This window comes from Pieris napi, chromosome 2 (assembly GCF_905475465.1).
Source record: "Pieris napi chromosome 2, ilPieNapi1.2, whole genome shotgun sequence".
NCBI classification, from domain to species: Eukaryota; Metazoa; Arthropoda; class Insecta; order Lepidoptera; family Pieridae; genus Pieris; species Pieris napi.
This window is the reverse complement of record NC_062235.1, coordinates 4,136,957-4,160,458: the sequence shown is the minus strand read 5'-3', so window position 1 is coordinate 4,160,458 and position 23,502 is coordinate 4,136,957. Positions and strand designations below refer to the sequence as shown.

Below are 23,502 nucleotides of genomic sequence, written 5' to 3'. Positions count from 1 at the left end.
CTCTGTAATTTGTTGCCCTTCGCTAGGCAGCTGGCGATACACAAGCAAACTGCCATACGATGAGCCGCAATTAACACGAGTTTTATCTTCTTCAATCTTAATATTTCACGTCACATCATACATTGTTGTATTTTTATATAGGTTGGTTGGTTTCCAAGAATATCAATGCGATAACAGTGGTATCAAAGTGACTTACATCCTCTATGGTAAAAAGGAATTTCGACGTTAAATTTAAAATGTTTAAAGCACGTCGGCCGGGCCTATACAATATCGTTTTCTTAGCCACCGTTGGCTTGTTTCGCGTTTATGTTGTCCTGGAACTGCTAATCTCAGCTTGGTAGAAAACAAGTGGAAACTATATAAATAACTAATAATTTTAAAAATATATTCGTAAAACAGATTAGAGAATCTCACAGATATAGGCAATGTAAGTGAGTCAGGTACATTATAAAACCAACTATGGGAACGACACGTTATCGACGACGTTTAAGTAAAGAAACGGTGGGCTTATGATCTTTAGGATAACTGCCAGCCGGGACAGAATGTGGCTATAGTGTATCGAGCTAGTATTGGAAACATTGCCCCCGGTATTTTCAAGATTCACTTTAAAAAACAACTATGTAACTACTATACATTATAATTATCCTAATATCTATATAAATTACGTTATTTACAAGTCAGTCGAATACAAAGGTGGGAAATTATTGTATCATTGAACTTACTCAATACTCTCGTTGTGAGCCTAATCCATCACGTAGCACAAAACAATTGCAAGTGTTGATAGCACCGCACTGGCTCCATATAAATAATTATTCGATATCTATAAGGAAACCCTGTGTTTGTCGCTAGTACCCAATTAGTGACCGCAGCTGGGCACGGAATATTTGACCACATTTACCATGGAACTAGGGATGTCTAAACTCATCGATAGAACTGCCGATACACGGAGTGTTTATTGACATGAAATGTTTATTGTATACTAGCAGACTCGGGCAAGCTTTGCTGTGGCTAAAGTTTTTGTTACATAGTAGTAAACTATTCAAGGGAAACGGTAGAGGAACACCAGTCATGGGGACCTATGGGGACCATGCTTTTTTGGTGGTTATGCCATCAAATTGTAGCTTATGTGAAACGTTGGTACTTTCAACACAGCGCCATCAGTTAGAATTGTGACTGTAAATAATAAACAAACAATTTGCTATTAAATAATATTACGGGTATAAATGAAGATGTAAGCTATCCTATCTTTTAAGTTAGTTCAAACTGCACACGGTATGCAAATTTGATTGAAATCGTTAAGTAGTTTAGGAGTCCATAGAGACAAACAACGTGACACGTTATTTATATATATTAAGATAGTCAGACTGTGATTACCGGTATTTCACTCTACTTAAAAATAACAAGGAGAATATCTTAAAACTAAAGAGTATATACATATGTACATATATATAATATGGGTAATAAATAAACATTATGGAACACACACAATTAGTCGTAGTCGCATTATAAATTTTCAGTGTTTCAATTACCAACCTTACACTTGTAATTTATTAAATCTTATAATAAAGGATGCCCTACGGCCTATTGATAGAACAAAACAGTTCTTTGAATCACTTTGAATCATACATAATTCTCCAAAAACTGCGTTAATATAAGAGTCATAGTATGTATGAAGTCCTGATATTATCCATTTTAGCAAGAACTTAAATGAACCATATTTTATAAGCAGCATAATTCTTTCTGGAGAAGTGTGTGTGGCTAGACTGGTTGAGACTTGGATTCTGATATCGATCGGTAGTGTCTTTATTTTATACAGATACTACTATACAAATATGGTTGCAAAAATAGAAATAAAATTAAAAGGGATTGTCTAAACAAAAAAAATATTTTAAATAACGTTATCGTCTTTCCTCGCATCCCTAGTACGTAAAATAACTTATCAAGAGGAAACACAGCCGGAAAGCTCTGATATCAAAAACATTTACACATTCATAAATAGATTGAACGAAGTTTTTTACACGAACAAGCGATCGCATGGAAATTTACAGATCATAATAATTGATGATATTAAAGCGAAAACTTTTCATAAAATGTGTAACCAATATCGTTCCAACCGAAGGATTTTCTAAATTAGTAATACTACGTTACTTTAGGTAAAGTTAGTCTTTTTTTTAATTAATATAACTTGTTGACAAATTATTTTTAAGTGATGAAGTAACGATTATATTAATAATACTCACATTTACTTTTGGGAATATTACCATATTTTCCTCATGGTTAATTAAAATGCGATGTTTTAGGGAAAAACCACTTCATTACTGGCTTCCTTGACTATGTTGCAATATTTTAGACCATATAAGATCAATTTTAATTTTATATATATTAACAGTTTGGTCCATAATAGACCTGATATTTAAAAAGGAGATAAACGTTAAATATGGCTCTTGCCGGCATATGTGGGTAACACTGAAAATGTATAGAACTGGCCAGTTAGAAACATTGCTAATTAAAACTTTTTTTTTTCAATTTTAGAACTCTTTGGTAACCTAATGTATTATAATGCATTCAAATGTCATTTGTTTTAGTGAATTGGCGGCAAATCTAAAACTCTTGTTACACGACACACGTGAAAATGAACCTAACGCGAGAAAATTTTCGGTCAATGATTAATTATGACTTTCGTTGTGGGCTTACTCAATAACAAAGCTATTATAGGCTGCGATTAGAATTTCTTAATGAAGCCCCATCTCGTGCCACTATTGACAATATGTTTAAACAGTTTAAGCTTGGACGTAGCAATCTCAATGATGATCCGCGTGGAGGATGTACTTTAACAGCGACTACTGAAGATAACATCAGTGCAATGCGGCGCATGATAGAGGAAGATAAGAGAGTGACATATCGGCAGATACGGGTAAGGCAAGGCATTGGTATTTGTCAAGTTCAAATAATATTACACGAACATTTAGGAGTCAGAAAGCTTTGTACCAGATTAATTCCTCATACTTTAACCGATGACCAGGAACACCTTCGCATGGACTGGTGGCCCCAAACGTTAGATAAGATTAACGGCGATGACTCAAATGCTGTATTTCACATCGACACAGGTGATGCAAGCTGGATATAATGCTACGAACCCGAAACCAAAAGACAATCAGCTCAGTGGGTGTTTCCTTTCGAGGATCGGCCAACTAAGGTAAAGAAAGAAACGTGCCTCATTCTTTGGCTGGAAAGGTCATTTCGTCACAGTTGTGATCGAAGATGGAAGGACAGTTACTGCAGACTGGTATGTCAATCGCTGTTTGCCTGTTGTCTTGGAAAAATTCGACAGCAGCGCCCTCGGAGCAGGATCCTCCTTCACCAGGACAATGCTTCAGTGCATTCCGCAAAACGAACTGTTGAATATTACTATGGCAGGTGTCGAGATAATGAGTCATCCGCCATATAGTTCTGACCGGCGACTTTCATATATTCCCAAGAACTAAAGATAAAATTCGAGGTATTCGCTTTAGGAGCCCTGAAGATGCGGTAAGGAAGAATGGGCCCACTGCTTTTCTCAGTGGTTCCATCGAATGCGACGGAGAGAACGGAGATTACTTCGAAAAACAATAAAAGTATTGGCAACTTTCTACATAAGGTAAGCCGTTTTTCATTTTCTAAACATTTTCAGTGTTACCTAGGTATTAGTTTTTAAGACCAAAACGCCAAAAACATCATAGTTCTTTCAAATACATTGCAATGCAAATACGCTTTATTCAACAGTGCTATATGTACATATCATAAATAACTATTCATTTCATTTCATTTCACTAATTTAATTAGCTTACTGTTATCTATCTTCTTTCCAAATCTTGTTTGAACTTTTTTTTTAATGCACGATTTACTTTTTGGAATACATATGAAATTTTTTTAAGTATGTGGTAATTTTTATGGCGCTTTTATGTATTTCAATTCTGTATTTATTTTTTCTAATATTGTTTTAATTATGCATTCTGTTAGGAACTTCAGTTCAATTATATTAGCACATTAATAAATTGAACTTCAGCACGTACTGAATATTGCTTTTCATTGTTTCAGAGTGTGTCAAATCATACAGCATCGAATCAATAACATACTAATTTTCATACTCACCATGTCAAGGCTTAAAACACGATCGATCTAGACTTTTGACAAGTCTCTTTACATCCGAAACACTTGTTAAGTCGGTTTGCTGTTTTTACTGAAATCGTTACAGCATTTTCAGCTATACGTCTAAACTTTGTATGGTACGGTTTGTTTACAACTGAAAGCAGCTGTCACTAAATTTCAGTGCTAGGTCAAGGTTGATTGCGCAAGTGTTGAAGTGCAGTAGGTCAATGTTGCTAGCAATAGAAACGCCTTATTAAATTATCATAGCAATTTCTCAGAGCGGCGTTTCATGAGTTTTGAAGAATATTAATGCACGTTCACGCTTACCCTAGTAGCTGTCCCGTCGAGATTGTAATTTTTGAATTATTATTATTTTGTTGTTTTTCAGCCACAAATAAACTTTAAAACGTTTTTTTTCAGGTTAGTATTTCTTAACAAGCACATATTATATAAAATCGGTTAAGTGATTTTTTGTAGGTAAGTAAATTGTTTTTCTTTGTATGAAGAACTTGCGAATAAAATATGTAAGGATTTTTTTATCTAGTTTTTAAGATGAAATGATAGGATTATGAAATAATACAGTTTCTCTTTTAATGTTTTATTTGTTATGACGTAATAAACACTTTATAAACGTAATTCTATAAAATATAACTAAAGTAACATACTCATAAAATACATATAAACGATAGACAAAAAAGGTCTTTATACATGAGCGCACGGCCTATTTAATTTTTAGGCCTAATCAACCACCAAAAAGAAAAATACTTAAAGCTTACCAAGGTTAAATTACCCTGCTGTTCGCCGAATTCGGTCCCTCATTTTGTTGCCATTTTTATTTAATCAAAAAAACCTCTCCACATAAAGCTTTAGCATAGGAAAAATGGCATGATTATGGCGTTAACGACCATAGATAATCATTGCTCCCGTCATCTGTCGGATTTTCCCGCGTTGTGCAAATGGTTCGGCGCGTCGGCAAAGGCAAATTTTAACCTGTATGCTTCAGCTACGAGCATGCTTATATTTGAATCAGTCCAATTTTGTGTGGGAACGTTTTGTAGTAAAATCATAAGCCCCTGAAAATCGCGTTCTTGCATCAGTCTTTCTCTCCAATGCAGTAGAAATGCTGCGCAGACGTAAAGCTGGAAAATAGCGAAGCCATCGGACTCCGCAAGATACGTGTCCCAAAGTCGAATAGTGCAGGGAAGAGGGATCTCTCTTGTAAGAAGGTTGTTCATCCACCGGAATGAAAATTGGAGATAATCTACACCATGGGTTTGTAAGTGCTCATGAAGTGGTAAATCTATACGTCTTATTAGTTCCTTTAATTGATTAACCTGAAATTGTGAGTTATTGTTACTATGTTCTTCATATAGTGTTAAAAACATAATTATTAATTATAATGACAATGTAATAATAAGTGAACCAGAACTTTTAGACACAGAAGACCTTTGGGCACTCCTTATTGATGACACACAAGGAAGGGAAAAATATCATAATTATACTTTAATTGCTACAACTTTATTTGAGTTATTCCAAAAGTAGAATTTTTAAACTGATGATATAAATTAAAATAATCAGTCATATAGATAACAATTATAAAAATATTGTACCTTATCAAATCAGAAGTGCTTGTCACATAATCTTAATTATTAAGTAAGCTAAACTTTACAATTATTTATGATAACTCAACTGATTTATTACACTTGAGACTGAGAGAAAAAGTTCTTAATAAAAAAACATTTGATATTTTTGACAATATTATGTGACAAGCTATGTTGATGTACTAATAATTAAAAATTCTGATAAATGCAAAACAGACTTGAATGTTCTAGATTTGAATCTATGGAGCGCATTAATATTTAATACAGATCAAAGATATTTACAAACATTAAAGATAAATAATCCGAGGGTCCTAACTATAATTTAGCATTAGACCTAACTTAAAATTAATATCTTTAATTTTTTCCTAAAGTAAAATTAATTAACCCTTACATGCTATGTGTATAAATATTTCTAGTTTTAGTTGATTAATTTAGTTACAGGATAAAGGATTTATGCTTACCTTATACTGAATACCAAGCTGTGCAAAAATATAATTATCTTGTACGCTATCAAGGAATTTAGACAGGCACCAAAAAGAGTCAGCTTCAATTATGTCTCTTTGCACCTCACTCAATGAGTCTAAAGGAAGGTTATCCAACTCTTTATTAGGAGCTGCTTCTTGAAGAAAAACCATGAAGAATGGTGTCACCAGATCATTAATTCCTTGGACATAACCAGATGCAGGGTGTCTGATTGCCCAAATGTAGAGGATGCGTTCAAACATTACCTGAAAAATTATAAAAGTATTTGTTATAAAACTTTATGGTGTGTATTGAGAGTACTTTTTAGTACAATTAAGGACTTACTAAGTACTTAAGGAATTACAAGGACAATAGCTGTAAAGCATAAATAGTTATAAAAAAAATTATACATCTGGATCTTACCTGTACAGTGCTCTGTTGGAACAAAGCTACCAATGGGCTCATCCTAGGAATATCAATATGTATTTGTCTATATGTCTCCTCTTCTCTCTCGGCATCATAATACTGCCTTACTAGATGTTTGTAATCTGCTCTCTTACTATCCAATGTCTCTGCTCTACGTTCAGTGTTTGCCGGAAGATAACCCGCTAAAAGCCTCCAAGTTACAGCCCTGGCCTAAAAAGTATAGTATTTACACTTAAATGTTGCTAAAAGAAGCTTAATAATATTTCTTATCACCTATAGTGATATCTGTTTTTACAGACAACTATGTGGAGTCTTTGTTTTTCTATTGACTTAATTGAAGGTGTCAACTAAATAGGCAGTTTTTGTATTATTCAGTGATGAAAAATCCAATGTTTTACTCAAAAGCACTATCTATCAAATCTTATTGGAGTTTTAGCATAAAGCAGCAAACAAGCTTTCACTAAGTTAATAAAGATTTCTATTTCCATTGGGTTAGGAACATCTTTCTTGAGGTTATATTTTTAAAGAAATAACAACAGTATAATAAATATATAATTTCAACCTTGTATTGGTATGTTTATGTTGCATGTTCATTTCACCTTCAATTAACCTTTAACTTAACTTTTGTTACCATTTTTAAATGTATTAAGTAGAATATATAAAATAGTAACTAAGCCAAAATACAATACAATATATTTGCAAGACAAAAACAATCTCTATTATAGTTTACTAAGAAAACAAATTTGGTGTGTGCTTTCTGAGTACTTATTAAGTAAAGTAGAATAAAATGACTCACTATTTTGTATTAAAGAAACCATACCTGCCACATATAACTGACCTCATTAAAGTTAATTAACTTACCTTAACTGGTATTCCTGACCAGCTGAGATGTTTTAACTCATTCAGATCAAGAACAGAGCTTTCCAGTACTTGTTGGAATCTTTCTAATTTAGATTCGCTACTTTCTTCACGGGAAATTAAAGCTGATGGTCGGACAGCCCGCGGGCGGCCTGGATAGTGCCGAATCGGTCCTGATGCGCTAGAACTGCCTCCAATCTTTTTAACTTCATTCTTTTTTACTGCAACCGCCTCTTCTTGCGGCTTCACAGTTTCTGTTTCGATCTTGACGTCACTTCTGTTTACGTTCTTAGTACTATTACGATGTGAATTTATTACATTTAAAGCTACAGACTGTGATATGGCTTTCGATATTTTAGTCTCCGCAATTCCGGAGATGATCTCGTCATCCCCCAAATCCCAGGCATCGTTCACAGACGCCTGAAATTGTTGATAAGATGACCCAGACATAACCTCGTTTTGAGCGATTCTCTGCAAAGGCCTGCCTGGAACCGCTCTTTGTGGAGTCCTCCAAAAAGTCTCAGACAATAAACCGTCCTTGTCATATTCGGTTTGATAACTTTCCATAATAAATTGTACCAAGAGTCATTATAAATAACTTTTCAAGACAACAAAATACACGAAAACTTTGGGGAGTCTATACTCTATAGTCTATAGTCTATAGTCATTAGTTGTAAATTGTGACTTGTGACTTGTCACTTGACTAAGACTTGACTGACATTTGAAAATTAACACTTAACGGGTAATTGTTTTGAGAGTTGACAAATGGATATATCTACAATAAATTACAGATGAAAACAATGTGCTGTAACCGGCGAGTACTTCTATAACCTGTACTCAGTTACAGCTTAATAATTACTTCATGGAAAATACAGTAAATAAAAACTATGCTATTGAAAGAAAAGCAGCCAACCCATTTTCATTTACTTGTCAATCAAAAAAGTTTTTGGTCAGATTCTATAAATATTAATAAACGCCTGCTGGGTATTTTAATTTTGATTATTATATTAGTTTGCTTTATAAATTTTGCATAATGAGAACTTACAATTTAATATAAAACATTGACGTTATTAACGCGCAACCGTTTTGTTTGTAATAAAATTATTAATACCTACGTGTTTCCAAGAGCAATATTTGATCAATACGAAACTTGTTACATGATTTTGCGAAGTTGAGAAAATATAAATTTATAAGAATTAATATGGCAAGTCCAAATCCTGATATCGATGCCTCATCAATGTTTATGGATAAAGGTGATGGTAGAAAGTCAAAAAGTCCTATTCGATCAGGCTCACCAAGAAACCGTGCCAAAAAAAAGGAACGCGTTGAGCCTGCAGCCGAAGTAATAACAGTTAAAGACTTCTTTGACTTTATGAAGACAGCGTATCAAGTGTACGAACATCTAGAAGGCTCAGACGATGATGGATCAAAAATTAACTGGGAGGAGTTAACCAAATTGACTGTTCTAAACCATGTTATTGAACAGCAGGAGCGTGATCTTTTGCAACTCACTGTTAATACCGTTCAAAAGCCAATTATTAGTAAAAGTGAAACGGTGATTGAACCAAAGTTCAGCATTACCGAAAGAGTGGAAAAGAGATACAGTTGCAGCGAAATAGAAGGTATGGGTACTACCCATTAATAACGTCCTCCTTTTTCTAATTAATTCTCCAATGTTATTATTATTAACTGGCGACTCTCAACCCTAAGGTCGTGCCTTCGAATCACGGCAATGCACTGATGGATATTTCTTTCTAAGTGCGCAATTTGACACTGAGGAAACCGGCATGCTTTAGACCCAAAAATCGATGGCATGTGCTAGGCTCAGAAGACTGATCACATTCTTGCATCTTAAGAAAAAAATATATAATTTTTTTTACAAAAAAACTGAGTCCAAATCCGATGCCAAGGGTTGTAGAGCCACTAATTTTGTTAATGTAGTAATTTCACAAATTATAATGAGGTACTAGTAAATATGTACATACTTTTAGTTGTTCACTATGAGAAACTTATGTTTCATATCTAGGTAATCGCAGCCGTAATTTGACTCCAGAAATAAAAGTAGAAATGTTAGGAGTTTGGACGGAGGCCAATTTAAATTGCAAATTAAATGATGTAAGTATTAATAAGTACCTATTAAAAGGAAAATAATTCACTTAAATATTCGTCACAAAATATAGATGTCGTTGTTATAAATTTTTAGGTGATTAATGAAGGAATTTTGGATTCTATCCTGCCATATTTGGTGGGGTATAAAAAGCCAGCGAAGACAACGAGTGTGTACGCTCCAATAATAAAGAAAACTGTTTCCAGTACATCCGCCGATATTAAAAAACCCGCTAGTTTTGAGGGTAACAATATAATTTTTAATTTTATAACTACATATCAATTTAAGTGCTTACATAGCGCAGTAGGTTCTTGGAAATTATTAATAAACCAAGCATTCAGCATTCCAAAACTATTTTATTCTTCTCATACCGAAATTAAAATCTGTTATGTATGTTCCTAATTATTCTAATAATTTACGATCTAACAATTTTTTATTCCAATCATATTCTGTGGCAGCGGTGCCTGCTCAACAAGTTCCGAGCTCGGTGATGTTAGAGTATATGAATGTATATGTACTTTTTTTTTATATATGGCTCTGGCACGATTTGTGCATTAGCCAGCGTCAAGTATAAGATTTTTTTATAATTCGTGCTTGCCTTAGAACTTCGACCGTGTCCTCCAGGTACGGTGTAGGCACTCGCCCGGTACCGCACAACCCTCCCAAAGGCCGAGAACAAATTTAAACTTGCCCTCGAACCGGGAATCGAACCCGGTACCCCTTACCTAGCTGCCACTTAATAAGACCGCTAGGCTATGAGGCCCTATATATGTACTTATATGTGTGTTAAAGTGATGTGTTGGGTTTCGACGCTATTCAGACGTATTTTTTTTTTTATTAATTTCCCATAAAAATAATGTGAAAAATATAAAATTATGTCAGATGCAGAAAGGTGAATGTCCAAAAATTTATTTATACTATATAGTAAAGTTTTTAAGGTTTCATAAACGAAAAGGATTCTCGTGATCGTTTGGGGCGAAGGAAATCATCTGTGATTGCAGCACAAGAAAAAGCAAATCAAAAGCAGGAGTGAGTTTAATTTTTTTACTGTACATAATATGTCTAAAATACAAAAACTAAGAAAAAACATCTAATTTGAGAATGTAGCATTCTCAAATCCAATTGAACACACACAAAATAGTTCCAGCTGTTTAGTAGGATTTCAATTACAAACACACCCACAGAAGATTTATATGTACAATTAATATATCTAAATATAATATGTAAATTAAATTAATTATGAAAACATTAGTATTTTCATCATTTGATGTCCAAAAAAATATATATAATATATTTTAGTTAATATACAGTGTTTACAATTTTCTTAACCAACATAGTAATAATTAAAAGTTAATAAAAAGGAAATTAAAAAAAAATGGATAAAAAAAATAAAAAATAAATGTGGATATAATAAATTATGTATATTCCAAAATTTCAGGTGATATAAATTCTTGATAAACATCACGTCGTTATCGAATACAATAACACTTAGATATTAAAAATCACTTTAATATTTGAGGACAGTATGTTTATGCATGTCATTAATACTACTTTAAAAGGTTATTACTTAAATTTAATTATTTTTAAAGGTTGTTACGTAAACTACAAGATATCCTCCAAAAAAGATTATAAATACCATTTTAAACTTAAATTGCGTATTATATTATACGCAGTACCAGTACGAGTATTTTGAGAAGATCACTAACATCCGATATGGTCTAGTGGCTAGGATACCTGGCTCTCACCCAGGAGGCTCGGGTTCGATTCCCGGTATCGGAAAATCTTTTTATTTTTTTCAGTGGTGATGTTGAAATTCACGTTTGCGACGAGGTGAAAGGATTGAAAAAAGACTTTAGGTGCCCTCAAAAGCTGTTGGTTACGAAGATGGGATATTTTGCTGATGTCACCGCCGGTCAGAGATTGGAAGATATGGATATATCTGTGCATTGTGACATACAGGTATATATACTGATATTGTCACGTTTTTAATAAGATTAATATTTTTATTTTATTACGTAGACGTCACATATTTAAATAAATCAATAAGGCAGCGGGAGGCTGTACCTAACATCTTTTTGTTTCTTCGCTTTGGAAGAATGTTAGATTTGATTTCTATGTACCTACGGTTCAAATAACCTATCCATTTCAAATAAAAATTTGAGATTGAATTATTTGTGTGTACTATATATATTAAATAAAATAAATATAATATATTTTTTTTTAATTCTAATGATTCTCGTGAAAACGTGTTGTGATTCAAAGTTTTCCTACAGATATTCGATTGGCTGATGCGTTGGGTGAAGCGTGACACCATTTTAGTTGCTGACTGGCCTCTATTAGATCCGCACAATGTAGTCCCTATACTGGTATCAGCTTCTTTCTTACAGGTATTATTTTTCAATACAGGTTTTGCAAGGCATTAATCGGTTTCAATTTACTAGCCTGTCAAATGATCAATTAAAATTCTGCAGCGTATATTTACATTCATAAAAACAGTATTTGGGTTTAATATACGAATTATTTGTTTATATTAATGAAAAACTATATAATAATACATATTTTACTCATTTTTTTAACGGAATTAAAATACGTTTATTAACGTGAACTCAATCTATGACTAGAGCGCGAAATGTCGGCACGCTTATGAATTTTAACTCGCATTTAAATTGTTTTATTCCGGAAGGTTTTTATATATAATAAAAACATCCCCACAATTCACCAATTAATGCGTTTTTTATAACACTGGTTCGAATATCTTAATTGTAAGATTTTAAAATAAAAATTTTAGAAAAATTTAGAGAACATCCATCCTGATTTAGAAATGAGTCTTGACGCGAACTATATCTCGCGTATATCAAAATCCAATGCATTTTTTTACGTACGAGAGTCAGACTTAGCGGTAAGACTCGTTTCTGAATCTTACCTTTAATGTAGCACTGGATGGTCCTAATGTCTATTTATTTATATAATACATTTAATTAAGTGGGGATCGGTGGTCTCTGGTTCTGCCCCTTTGGGAAAAAGGCGTGATAACATCAATAAATATATTTTTATTCGTTTTTAGATGGAACCACTGTTGCACGACTGCCTCATCTACTGTCACGCACACATTAATGACATTGTGAAGACCACTACCAACCTCGCTTGTCTCAGCGATGCTTTACTTACAAGGTACGATTATATTTTGAAATTTGAGGACGACTTTTCTTATAAGTTATATCAACAACATTCAAACTCAAACAAATAAATAAATTCTTTTTATTAACATTCAATACTTTTTCATCTATAATGAATAATGTCAAAAACTGATTTTGAAAATTCTTTCAAATGTCACCGGAGTCTATGGAAAGAGAACCGGTGAACTAATATTTCATTTATTGACAAAAAATATATACATTACTTTATTATTTATAATCTTTTCATAAAGTTTTCATAAAATTACTTAAGATTTTTTATATTATTTTGGATTTACTGTCAAAATGACTCTGTCAGTAACAATATCTTTGGGGACGTACCTACAGTGACGTAACAATAGGGTGGAATGGCTGGCAAAATGCCACGGGCCCCCGACCCAAGAGATGTTCTATGGATGAATGTGAAGTCTCCAATACGCATTGGGATAGCGTGGGGACTACAGACCATTCCCTCTCGCCGAAGAGAGGAGGCCTATGGCCATTAGTGGGACATATACAACGTGTTATTGAGTACGCTGTAAATATCGAAGTTTTTAAAATTAAACTGAGTACAACGATGATTTTTACTGATAGGGCCCCATCAAAAGAATTTGCCACGGGCCCCAGATGGTATAGTTACGTCACCGCGTACGTATATATATTAAACTTTAAAAATTGTCAAATCGAATGTGATTTTAAAAAGGACATTAACAACACTATTGAATATTTTCTTTCCACTCTTGTTTATTGCATATTAAAAACTATTGCGGGAAATACCGTATCTATATAATAAACATATTATAAGCCGTATCTGTACATCCGAAGAACAGAGTCATAGGGTACAACTAATCTATGGAGTAACTTTGGTACATTTACATATTATATGTATTATAAAAATATCTTGTTTACAGATTAGCAGCAATGTACACAAATGTTGAATTGGAGGGTATCAAAGACCGTAAAGACAAGATTCAGTCCCGTTTGTACTGCAAAATGATTTTATCGTTAGCGGAACCGGTACCCGAGACCCTAAGAGGGCATTACGCGTCACTGGCCACGCTCTTTAAGTGTAGCAAGTGGGTTGAGCTTTTTTATTAATCCTTATGTATTATAAAATGAAGTCCCCGGGCCGCATACAGATGCGTTACATTAGTAGTTATTGTTAAAGAGATCGTAATTTAAAAAAAACTAATTCCACGCGAGTGAATTTGAGGGCGGAAAGTAAGGTCAGATATTTGATTACTCACAGCTATACTCGTAGTCGTACATTTAATTATTTGTGAGTTAACGTTTTTTACATAACTATATTGAACTACTACTACCTTCACTTTGAGAAACCTATCCGCTTGCCTATACGCAATGATTTAAAAATATAATTACAGCCTTGCGATTCTGTAACTCACTTTTCGAACTCACACAGCGGTTTTCGCATCGGCGGTCGCTCTCAAATCAGTCGTGAAGCAGTCATTTTACGATTTGGCATTCTGATAAACAATAAACTACAAGCTCCCATCTTTTCAGAATGCCAAATCATAAAATGACTGCTTCACGACTGATGTGAGAGCGACTGCCGATGCGAAAACCGCTGTGTGAGTTCGAAAAGTGAGTTACAGAATCGCAGGGCTGGTAAGAAGTTTTAAGTACATGCATAAACTACTATTAAATAATTAATTTTCTAATATTAAATACTTTTTGTAATAACAAACATATCTGTAATAACATTGCTGTCATATCAATCACAGATTTGCCTCTTTGCTGATTTGGTTTAAGGTGTGTTTTCTAATGCACACAATTTAAAATACGCCTGTTTGATAACCCTCCAGGTGTAATAAACTTCTGGGTAGACACATAGCGGAACAAGTACCATGTCAGCCTGCAGCTATGCGCATAGACCGTCGAGGGAATGTACTGTCTTCACATAATAAGTATGATTATTTAATCTTTATGTAGGAATAATAATCACTACAGAGTATAAATCTTATATGGTGTATTTGACAGAAGTATGTAAACAAGTTTATATGGTACCAAAGACAAAGTAAGATTAAATTACTTAAATTGTCTTTGGTGGTACATAGCGCAGCACATTTTTTATATATTTTTTTTTAAATTAATTAGTAGCGCTACTACCTTTTTAGGTCTGGGCCTAGGATGTATAGTTTCATGACAATTTGGCAATCTAATAGGCGAGTAGGTGATCAGCCAGGTCTAATACAAGCCGGTTTTTCGTCATGTAGTTTTCCTTCACCGTTCGAGTGAAATTATTTATGTATTATTATTAAAAAGGCACATAGAAAGGAAAGTCCATTGGTGTACAGCCAGGAATCGAACCTACGACCTTAGGGATGACAGTCGCGCGCTAAAGCCATTAGACCAACACTGCTCAATTTCTATGTCAGTTTCACTGAATTATTAGTTATTTACTTGTGTAAGTGTGGTTTACTATGTACAACTATAAAGTGATTATTCCTACTGTGAATGTACGGTTCCTGGATCATCAGGGGTTCGAAATAATAGAATAATTTTAGTAGTAATAAGTAAGAAATAATAGAAGATTATGGCTATTGGCTACTCTACGGAATCTGATCATTGAGTTGGAAGCGAATCGCCGCTTTGACTTGAATATTTACATTTTACGCAGATGCAAATTCAATGAAGTATTTTTTAATCCTCTGACTTCTGCATTTTTTCATCATCAGAGACCCGTCGTGGAGTATAAACGACTATATAACATGGTTGTATGGTGAATTACGGTCATGGCGACGCGTTTACTGGCGTTTGTGGGCTGACTGTCACTTTTTGAGGTGTCAGCTGTGTGACAGCTATTTCCCAGCTTATCAGGTATTTGAAAATAACTAAGCGTAATTTAATGTTTACTAACGCGAACAACACTGAACACACTTTAAATAATACAAATATACAATAAACTAAAATACTTTTTTTTAATTCTTTCAATGTTCAAATTATTTTAAATGCGTGTAATCTCATTGAATTTAATGAATGTTTATTTTCTTTTTACAATCTCAACCCTATCGCATAACATTTATTTGTTTTTTTAATATATTTTAATCCTTTAATACATATATAGAAATAAAATATGTCGTTAAAACTTCAAATGCGAACTTGCAATGTCTAGGCAAATTCGACTTTGGAGATATTAAAAAAAACAAATAAAAATTTTTAGTTTTATTTAGTACCTACTTTTGTTTTTATTCTCGAAAAGCGAACAGTCTACGGGATAGCATAGCAAAATGTCACGTATGTTAGTATGTAGGTACTAAAAAGGTAGGCTAAGCAAAAAACATATTAAGGCAAAACAAAATTGCGGGGGCTAGCTAGTTGATAATAATAATTATATTATTGTTTCAATCTTAAATCTTAAAATAAACAAATTTCGGATCATATCTATAACATCTTCTTATCTAAGAACTTTAGCCCGGTATTTGTGTGACAGCTTTCTTAAAAAGTGTCTTTAAAATTTATTCTTATAAATATTTGCTTTTAATAAGGTTTCAAAAACTAACACAGACACAGTGCACGATCATAATAACTTTCAGCTACACTCTCAAATACATGCGCATACACACCCATTCACACACCCACTCATTCACTTAATTTGTAACACTAAATTTTTTTTAATTTTTTTTTATTATTATCTTTTTTTAACAGTTTTAAACAAGTACCACGTACTAATTGTTTTCTAGTTACCCACAACACAGGGCCTCCCTAGTGTGGGGACTAGCGATATATAAATTATGTCACAATCCTTTTGTCATAAATATTTATTATTATTATTATTATTATAGCACATTATTCACCATAGTGAGGCATCAGTCGTCACCCAAAGAGTGCACAACATGTCAATTGATGAAAAAGGCACCTTCAAGGTCAAACGAATGTCTAAGTCTCGTAAAAATATCAGATTTGCAATTACATATCAATAGCGATCTTTTTATCATACTTGTTTTGTACTAGATGGAATGGTGTTCTCACCACGAGCAAAACCCGCACATGTTCGGAGTGGAGGGCCGTGCCGCACTCCCCGCGGGGCGATACCCTTGCTGCGGAGAGAGAGCCTATCGTTTTGAGACCGTTACACGGAATACGGTAAATCCTTCGTTAGAATATAGTCTCATACACCTATTATATGCCTGAATTAGTAAAATAACTTTACGCATTGGCTTAAAATATAATTCCCTAGGAAACCAAAGAATTAATAAACCACGTCTGTTATGATTTCACTTAAATATGCTTTTAAACGCATATCTTAATTAAAAATGTAGGTCATAAAACAATTTGGTCCTGGATAGCGCCTATAAAGAACCTTATTCGAAAGATGTGACAAAACTTTTGTCTCTTCATAAATTTGCGTAAAATTTTAAATTAAGTAGGTATTATTTCAATTGAACTGTTCAATAAAATATTATTTCGCTTTATACAGGGCTGTCAATTTCGCGAGCACGTTCCCGATGAACGTTTGGCAACAGACGCGTCTGTGATGGAGATATACAACCGATTCCGTGATATCATCGCTATGAGACCGCCACAACTCATGTTCCCAGAACGGTTGACACGACTTGTTGCTAGAGGTAACGGGGTCCTAACTCCTAACATATTTCTAGACTAGCAACTTTCCATAAGATTCTCAAGCTATACATTATATAGTTCGTAATATTAAAATTTACTCGTATGTATCCTTAAATCACGTACTGTATTCTTCATTTTGTCGGGTCTGATTCGAAATGCCTGATAAAAATCCTTATTAAACCATAAAATAAATGCGTACATTTTACGCCTTTAATATGTAATAATAAAGCCGATATTATAGAATGTCAATCAAAATTAAATCTAGATTCATGAGCTGTCAAGCCAAAACGAAATCGAGAGGCATTTAATTTCTATTAAGTAAGTGGTAAGGTGGTAAGTGGAATTTCGGGGTAAACCTAAAAATATTTGAATTTTTAGAACCTGGCGAGGAAGCGGATGGCCGTCTTCAATGCAAAGAAGTGTTTTGGTGGGAAGGCATCCAGCTGGTGCCACCACGTCAGCCTCTTGGATTGTTGGGGAAACTATACACCAGCAATAGCAAATTTAACCGTGAGGATTTTGTTGCTAATTGTCTAAAAGCCTCGTATCCGTCGAGGATTACATAGAAGTAATTTGGCCAGTTCTTGATAGGTTTATAATGCATAATTTTGGTTTAAAATGTGGTTGAAAATCTACCAGGATCGCAAAATCTGCCTTCAAGGTAAATGCTAATTAATATTGCACTAGAATGTAGTTGAATCCAAATTTCATTGCTGTAAATACGCTCTCCACATTGGCATGTTTCTAATAAGAAAGTTCAACAAGTAACAAAACAAATCATGCTTTATCATAATATTAAAATCTCACAATGATATACATATATTATATGTATTTATTTTTACAAAATTTAATACATTGGAGAGATTTTAGTAAAGACTAATTTGAAGAAAAAAATCCGCTAAATCATAGTGTTCTAAATGCGCCAGGAAGTTGGTCAGTGCAAGTGTCCATATAGCACAAATCATAGTAAAACAAGCTTGAATCAGACAAGGTTATTAAGGGTGTAAATACACACAGAGAATACTCGGCCGGGATCGCCGGTTATCAGTTCGCTGCAGGCTTCAATGCCCTCTTTGGCTGGCAATTGCTCCACGGCCGCACCTTCGCCTGAGCGCATCGATAATAAAGTTAAACGTAATGCGAGCCCTAAGGGTAAGGTAAGTCAGGATGTAGGTTAGGTAAGTAATGCATTTACTGGTAAGTACCGTAGAGAATAGAAGATAACCAACGAAGGAACCAACCATAGGCGAATTTTTGTCGCGCCATGCTGTTTTTATATAGAACTAGGATATTAAGAATAATTCGTCTGATTGTCTATTTTTGTGTGGTTTATTATAGCTGCACTTCATCTTATACGTAGATACACCACATAGCTATGTTTTATAGGTGTGTCAAAAAAAATTAGATATAGAATATTAGGAGCTCTTCAATTATTTTATAGTTGATAACAAAAACGCCACTAAGACCATCTAATATCTATGTTTGATTAATCGATTTTTTCTTTCTTTTTATTGTATGTTTTATTTTGTCTATGTTGTACTTAGTCTTTTTTAAAAATCATTTTGTTTCTTGTAGGCTAACTATTATTCTGTATAATAAATTTTTTAACAGGCACTAATTGTGAAACGTCATTTAGAAATTCTTAAACCGTTAACCGGCCAGTGAGATTTTTTTTTGCAGTAACTATGACTCACTATCGCTAATCGAATATGTTTGGCCAAGCATATATTTTGATAATGTAGCAAAGGGCTAACAAATTGTAATTTAATAGATTTAAACCATTATTGTTGCTAATAAAGATATATTGATAAAGCAAGGCACTGGTACTGGAGATGTTGAAGTAGCCGAAGAAGCCACAGACTCTGACGAGAGTGAACAGAGTTCTGACAGTGCAAGGAGTGACGAGGACACGCCGCCGCGGCGCCCGCGCACTAGGACCCGAGTGCCGGCGCCTAATAGAAATAAGTAAGAATATGTAGGGTATTACTATACCTACAAGAATTTGATATAGTTCATAGAAACTTAAATCAAATTTAAAAGCTTTTTAATCCGTAAAAGTAGCGCCTCATCGGTCTTAGTGTAGAATTTTAGATAATAATAGGATTACACAGAGCGTCAACACAGTTTTTGTTTCAAAGATACGAAAACAAAAAACACTTAAATTAAATTGCTTATTGCGTTGGAATTTTCATTGAAACATACATTTGCAACGTTTAACGCAATATTTAAAGTTAAAGCTATGGCTTAGATCACGTCGATGGACCGCAACTACTGCTGGTCGTGTATGGGCGGCGACTGTCTCGGCTAGAAGTAATCAAGACGGACAACGAAGATTTGAAGAACGAGCTGCTGCTCACATGAAAGTCACGCTCGCACGGAGACACCACTATCCCACTAAGCCTAAACAACATCCAGGTAAAATAAAGTACAGAAAGTCGGATATAATTGTATCGGTAGTTTATAAACACAAGTCTATCATTTCTCTATTCTCCATATCTTTTTAACACTCTTAATTACTTACATGACCATGTTCTGTCTGGAAGTTGAAGTGGAAGTTCTAGGCTACTTTAGGATCTTTGAAATCTTTTCTAAAAATGATAATAATAGTATCGTAGAAATTGTCTCACTTTATATGAATTTTTTCTAATCATTTTTTGTCGTTCAAAGGTGGTGTCTACGCCAAATTGGAAGCAGATTGGCGCGAGAAGCACGGCCAACAAAAAGTACGCAATTTGACCTCTGCAAGAATTCGCTCACAGCCGTCTAAATATAAATAAACGTGGTTCACTTTTTATTTGTTTAAATATCGCTCCCAAAGGGTAAGTTGACTAGAGTCGTTAGAAGAGCAGTCACTATGCCAGTTCTACTATAAAGAATAGTAAATTATTAATAACAATGACATTAAAATTGTGCTCTTAAATATTTATTAATATATTTTAACTTTAATTTTTTTTAGATTGATCCCATTTTTTAGTTGATCATTACCTAATAATTATATTTAATTAATTAGTATAATTCAATCCTATCCAAAATCGGTAGAGTATTCAAATGTTTAATTAACTGTAAAAGAAACAAAGAATTACTCGAGCGTGTGACGTGTCAGATTATATCATATCCGTCCCACGTCTTTCTGATAGAAGTCTATTTTCAATCTGCCGGTTTGCATAGTGGTGGTAGCCCAGGGTGGTTCGAAGGGGTACAAAATAGAAAAAAAATTTAATCGGCTTGTTAAGTGAATCCTCTAGCAGCTTGTGACCAAGACTAACGATTTGGAAGCGATCAACCAAGTCAAGGCCGATTTTTGAAAATGAATTCAAGTGACCTTGAAATACTCGAGCGCGTCAGATTATTATAGACATTTCTTCTTGATGTCCTTGTAGTGCTGACCCACAAACTGACAACTATGTGGTGAAATATGCTTAATCTGACGGTTGGAGAAATGTTTGTATTAATACATATTATATTGACTGAATTAGATACAATTTATATCTGTATTTAGTAGAAAAAGTTGTAATGTCTTTTTAAATGATTATTCTGATTGAGGAGTGGGCATGCACCACACTTTGGTTATGATTGTAGCTACTTGCAACTTGTGCAACTCACCAGAAACAAAACTTTCTAATAATGTAAACTTAAACAGAATATAATGAATTTATTTATTGACATTATGAGTATTCTTGTTAGCTATATATAATAATAAAATAAGTGCGCAGGGTGGAGTCACGAAAAGTATAAATTAAAGGCAATATAGTGATAGTCTTTTATTCCTAACATTTAAAACCTGAGCCGGTGCGCAAATTGGCTGGAGCGCAGACCAAAGGCGGCCTTAAGGTAACCCCGGAGCACCTTCTTGTCTGTGCGTTTGCCGATCGCTTTGATCACCGCATCATCTACCGTTTTCTGGTCGGTCTTACGTTGTTCTGATGGGACATATTTCTGAAATATAATGTTTCTCGATAATATACTGTTTCTTTATTTAGTAAGTGTTCTATTGAACCTCTAAAAATTATACTAAATTAAATAGTGATTTGCCTGTGGCATACCTCTTTTTTGGTGGCAAAAATATCTTCGCCCTCCTTCCGCTTAACGCTGCGCTTGGTGCTCTTCTTGTTTTTCTTGAAGTAGGCATCATCAAGGTGAGCGGGAAGCTTGAAGTCACCCAACTCTACATTGGTGCTGGTACCAATTACATACCGTTGGGGAACACGACGGAGTGGACATGAGTTGAACTAGAAAGACAAGAAATTAGTTTATATTCTTTCATAACTTTAGTCAAATCATGCTGTGAAAGAACCAATACTCAGCATGTAAAAATGAACACTTTGCATCAAGGTAATGAATGTATCTAATCTCAATTTACCCACCCTTTTTATATCTGAAATTTCTATAACTGATTAGTGTGTCCTAAGAATGTCATTATAAACAATTTAAGTATTATTAAAATGTGTTTGCAGAATTGTGAATATCTTTACACAACTACTTCTATATGTATCTTTGTACTATTTTGTAATATATAAGTTTTTAATTTGGTTTCTAAGATTAATTATCTACATTAATCCAATCCAATTCTAAATATTTATGAATACATACTGCAAATGGTCCAGTAACAAGTAAGAGACCACTGGGTAACACTCCAACAAGCACCACTCGCTTGCCAGCGTGTCTACCTGCCAGCAAGATGCAGACCGTTCCGACAGTAAGGTTGGGGCGGATGTTTCTGACGTGCTTGCTAAAGCACTTGTGGTGGCGGTATGTTCTGATTCTAGAGGAACAATTTAGTTATATTTACTTTAAAATTAAATAAACTATTGCAATTAAGTTACATCAAATAAGATAAGAGTTCTAAACTTAAAGAGAGGTGATATAAATACAGCCAAAATCTGTTGCAAAGACGTCTATGGGATTATGCATATTTGGTCGTAAAACCAGATAGTCATAACAGTCCATGACATTGTTATTAAGTACATTCAATAGAATTCAGCCGGGACCTTTGATTTAGGTCAATATAACCAGTATGTTATTCTAATCTATGTTGTCGTAAACGGTTTAGACATATTTATTAAATGATACATACTTGTCTTGTGTGGGGTAGAAGGATTTTCTGCGACGCAGCAAGACATTACGAGTGCCTCCATTCTTCTCACCACCAATGGGCTTTACCACCACTGTAGGCTTCTTATGCTTGGGTGCCTTGGGGTTTTTCTTGCCAATGAACTTATATTTGGCCTAAAAATAAAATTGTTAACTTTAGAATATTACCCATTGCACTTTCTAGAATTTTAGATGTTCCCTTAGAAAATTATATGTTTAAAGTTTATGGAAAATTAAGCACTAGCATTAAAAGAATGCTTTACCACATTGTAGAAGGGTACTTACAGTTTTGTGGAACATTTTAGATTTCGAGAATCTGACGATTCCATTTCCTAGGTCATAATTCCTCGGTTTGCCAACTTTGGCTTTCTTAACTCCGCTTGCAGGAGCTACGGGGGCCTTAGCCGCCTCCTTAGGCTGTTTCGGAGCCATTTAGAATCTACAAACAACAAAATACAACCTCAAAACAAACGTGTCACATGAACTTTTTTATTGACAAGTATTTTTTAGAAATTAAGCCTTAAGTTTGTATTCTTCACCAAGTTATCTTGCACTTTCTAATTTACTAATTTTGACCACACAATATAATCCGAAACAAAATAACACTTCACAATCACGGACATACTGTAACTTTAACTAAACAAATTAAAGTTAAATTATTAAATTTTACCGGGAAGTTATCACAGAAATATTACACAAAACCACTTATCTGAAGAATACATTAACGAATTTTATTACTAATTAATAGAAATCTTTAAATATTACACTTATTTTTGTAGATTTATTTTATACAAAAACAACATCGACTCACATTAAAACCGGGATCAAGAAAAAGAAGTTGACATTAGAATTTAGTGGTCAAATTCGCTGTAGAGTTTGACAGCTTCTGATGTATGACAGTAAGCTTAATTGAATTACTTGACATAAAAAACTTTTTGTATATTTTTATATTATATATCGTGATAAAATATAAGTTATATTTACATACTAAAATGTTATAATAAAACAAAATAATATTTAATTTTTTTTTTTTTTTTTTATAAATGAAATTTCAGAACGTTTATGTTAATGT

General features: G+C 33.8%; 3 protein-coding genes and 1 non-coding gene across 5 annotated transcripts; 2 read left to right on the top strand and 2 right to left on the bottom strand.

The window, feature by feature from the left end:
• Positions 1-4,724: 4,724 nt before the first annotated feature.
• Positions 4,725-8,142, bottom strand: LOC125059706 (TBC1 domain family member 22B). The gene is made up of 4 exons (XM_047664255.1): positions 7,479-8,142; positions 6,615-6,827; positions 6,191-6,457; positions 4,725-5,462 (listed from the first exon to the last, which is right to left on the bottom strand). Exons 1-4 carry the CDS (start codon positions 8,040-8,042, stop codon positions 5,055-5,057), a joined length of 1,452 nt encoding a protein of 483 aa, XP_047520211.1. The 5' UTR covers positions 8,043-8,142; the 3' UTR covers positions 4,725-5,054.
• A 19-nt stretch (positions 8,143-8,161) lies between these two features.
• LOC125059695 (SANT and BTB domain regulator of class switch recombination) lies at positions 8,162-20,130 on the top strand. Its single transcript, XM_047664244.1, has 17 exons — positions 8,162-9,097; positions 9,502-9,590; positions 9,679-9,826; positions 10,521-10,611; positions 11,382-11,541; positions 11,856-11,969; positions 12,647-12,753; positions 13,667-13,831; positions 14,579-14,680; positions 15,452-15,593; positions 16,728-16,859; positions 17,194-17,341; positions 17,718-17,849; positions 18,357-18,496; positions 19,153-19,304; positions 19,588-19,754; positions 20,007-20,130. The coding sequence occupies exons 1-17, from the start codon at positions 8,677-8,679 to the stop codon at positions 20,114-20,116; spliced, it is 2,520 nt and encodes an 839-aa protein (XP_047520200.1). The 5' UTR covers positions 8,162-8,676; the 3' UTR covers positions 20,117-20,130.
• Trnae-cuc lies at positions 11,290-11,361 on the top strand. The gene has a single exon. It is a non-coding gene; the product is annotated as a tRNA-Glu (tRNA).
• Positions 20,131-21,087: 957 nt separating the features above from the next.
• LOC125059608 (60S ribosomal protein L6) lies at positions 21,088-23,363 on the bottom strand. Of its 2 annotated transcripts, none has more exons than XM_047664096.1 (6): positions 23,242-23,363; positions 22,716-22,869; positions 22,414-22,565; positions 21,930-22,101; positions 21,383-21,568; positions 21,088-21,275 (listed from the first exon to the last, which is right to left on the bottom strand). In XM_047664096.1, exons 2-6 carry the CDS (start codon positions 22,860-22,862, stop codon positions 21,114-21,116), a joined length of 819 nt encoding a protein of 272 aa, XP_047520052.1. In that variant the 5' UTR covers positions 22,863-22,869; positions 23,242-23,363; the 3' UTR covers positions 21,088-21,113. The 2 variants fall into 2 exon arrangements, with proteins under 2 accessions (XP_047520052.1, XP_047520061.1); XM_047664105.1 differs by lacking the exon at positions 23,242-23,363 and adding an exon at positions 23,196-23,214.
• Between the last annotated feature and the right edge of the window lie 139 nt (positions 23,364-23,502).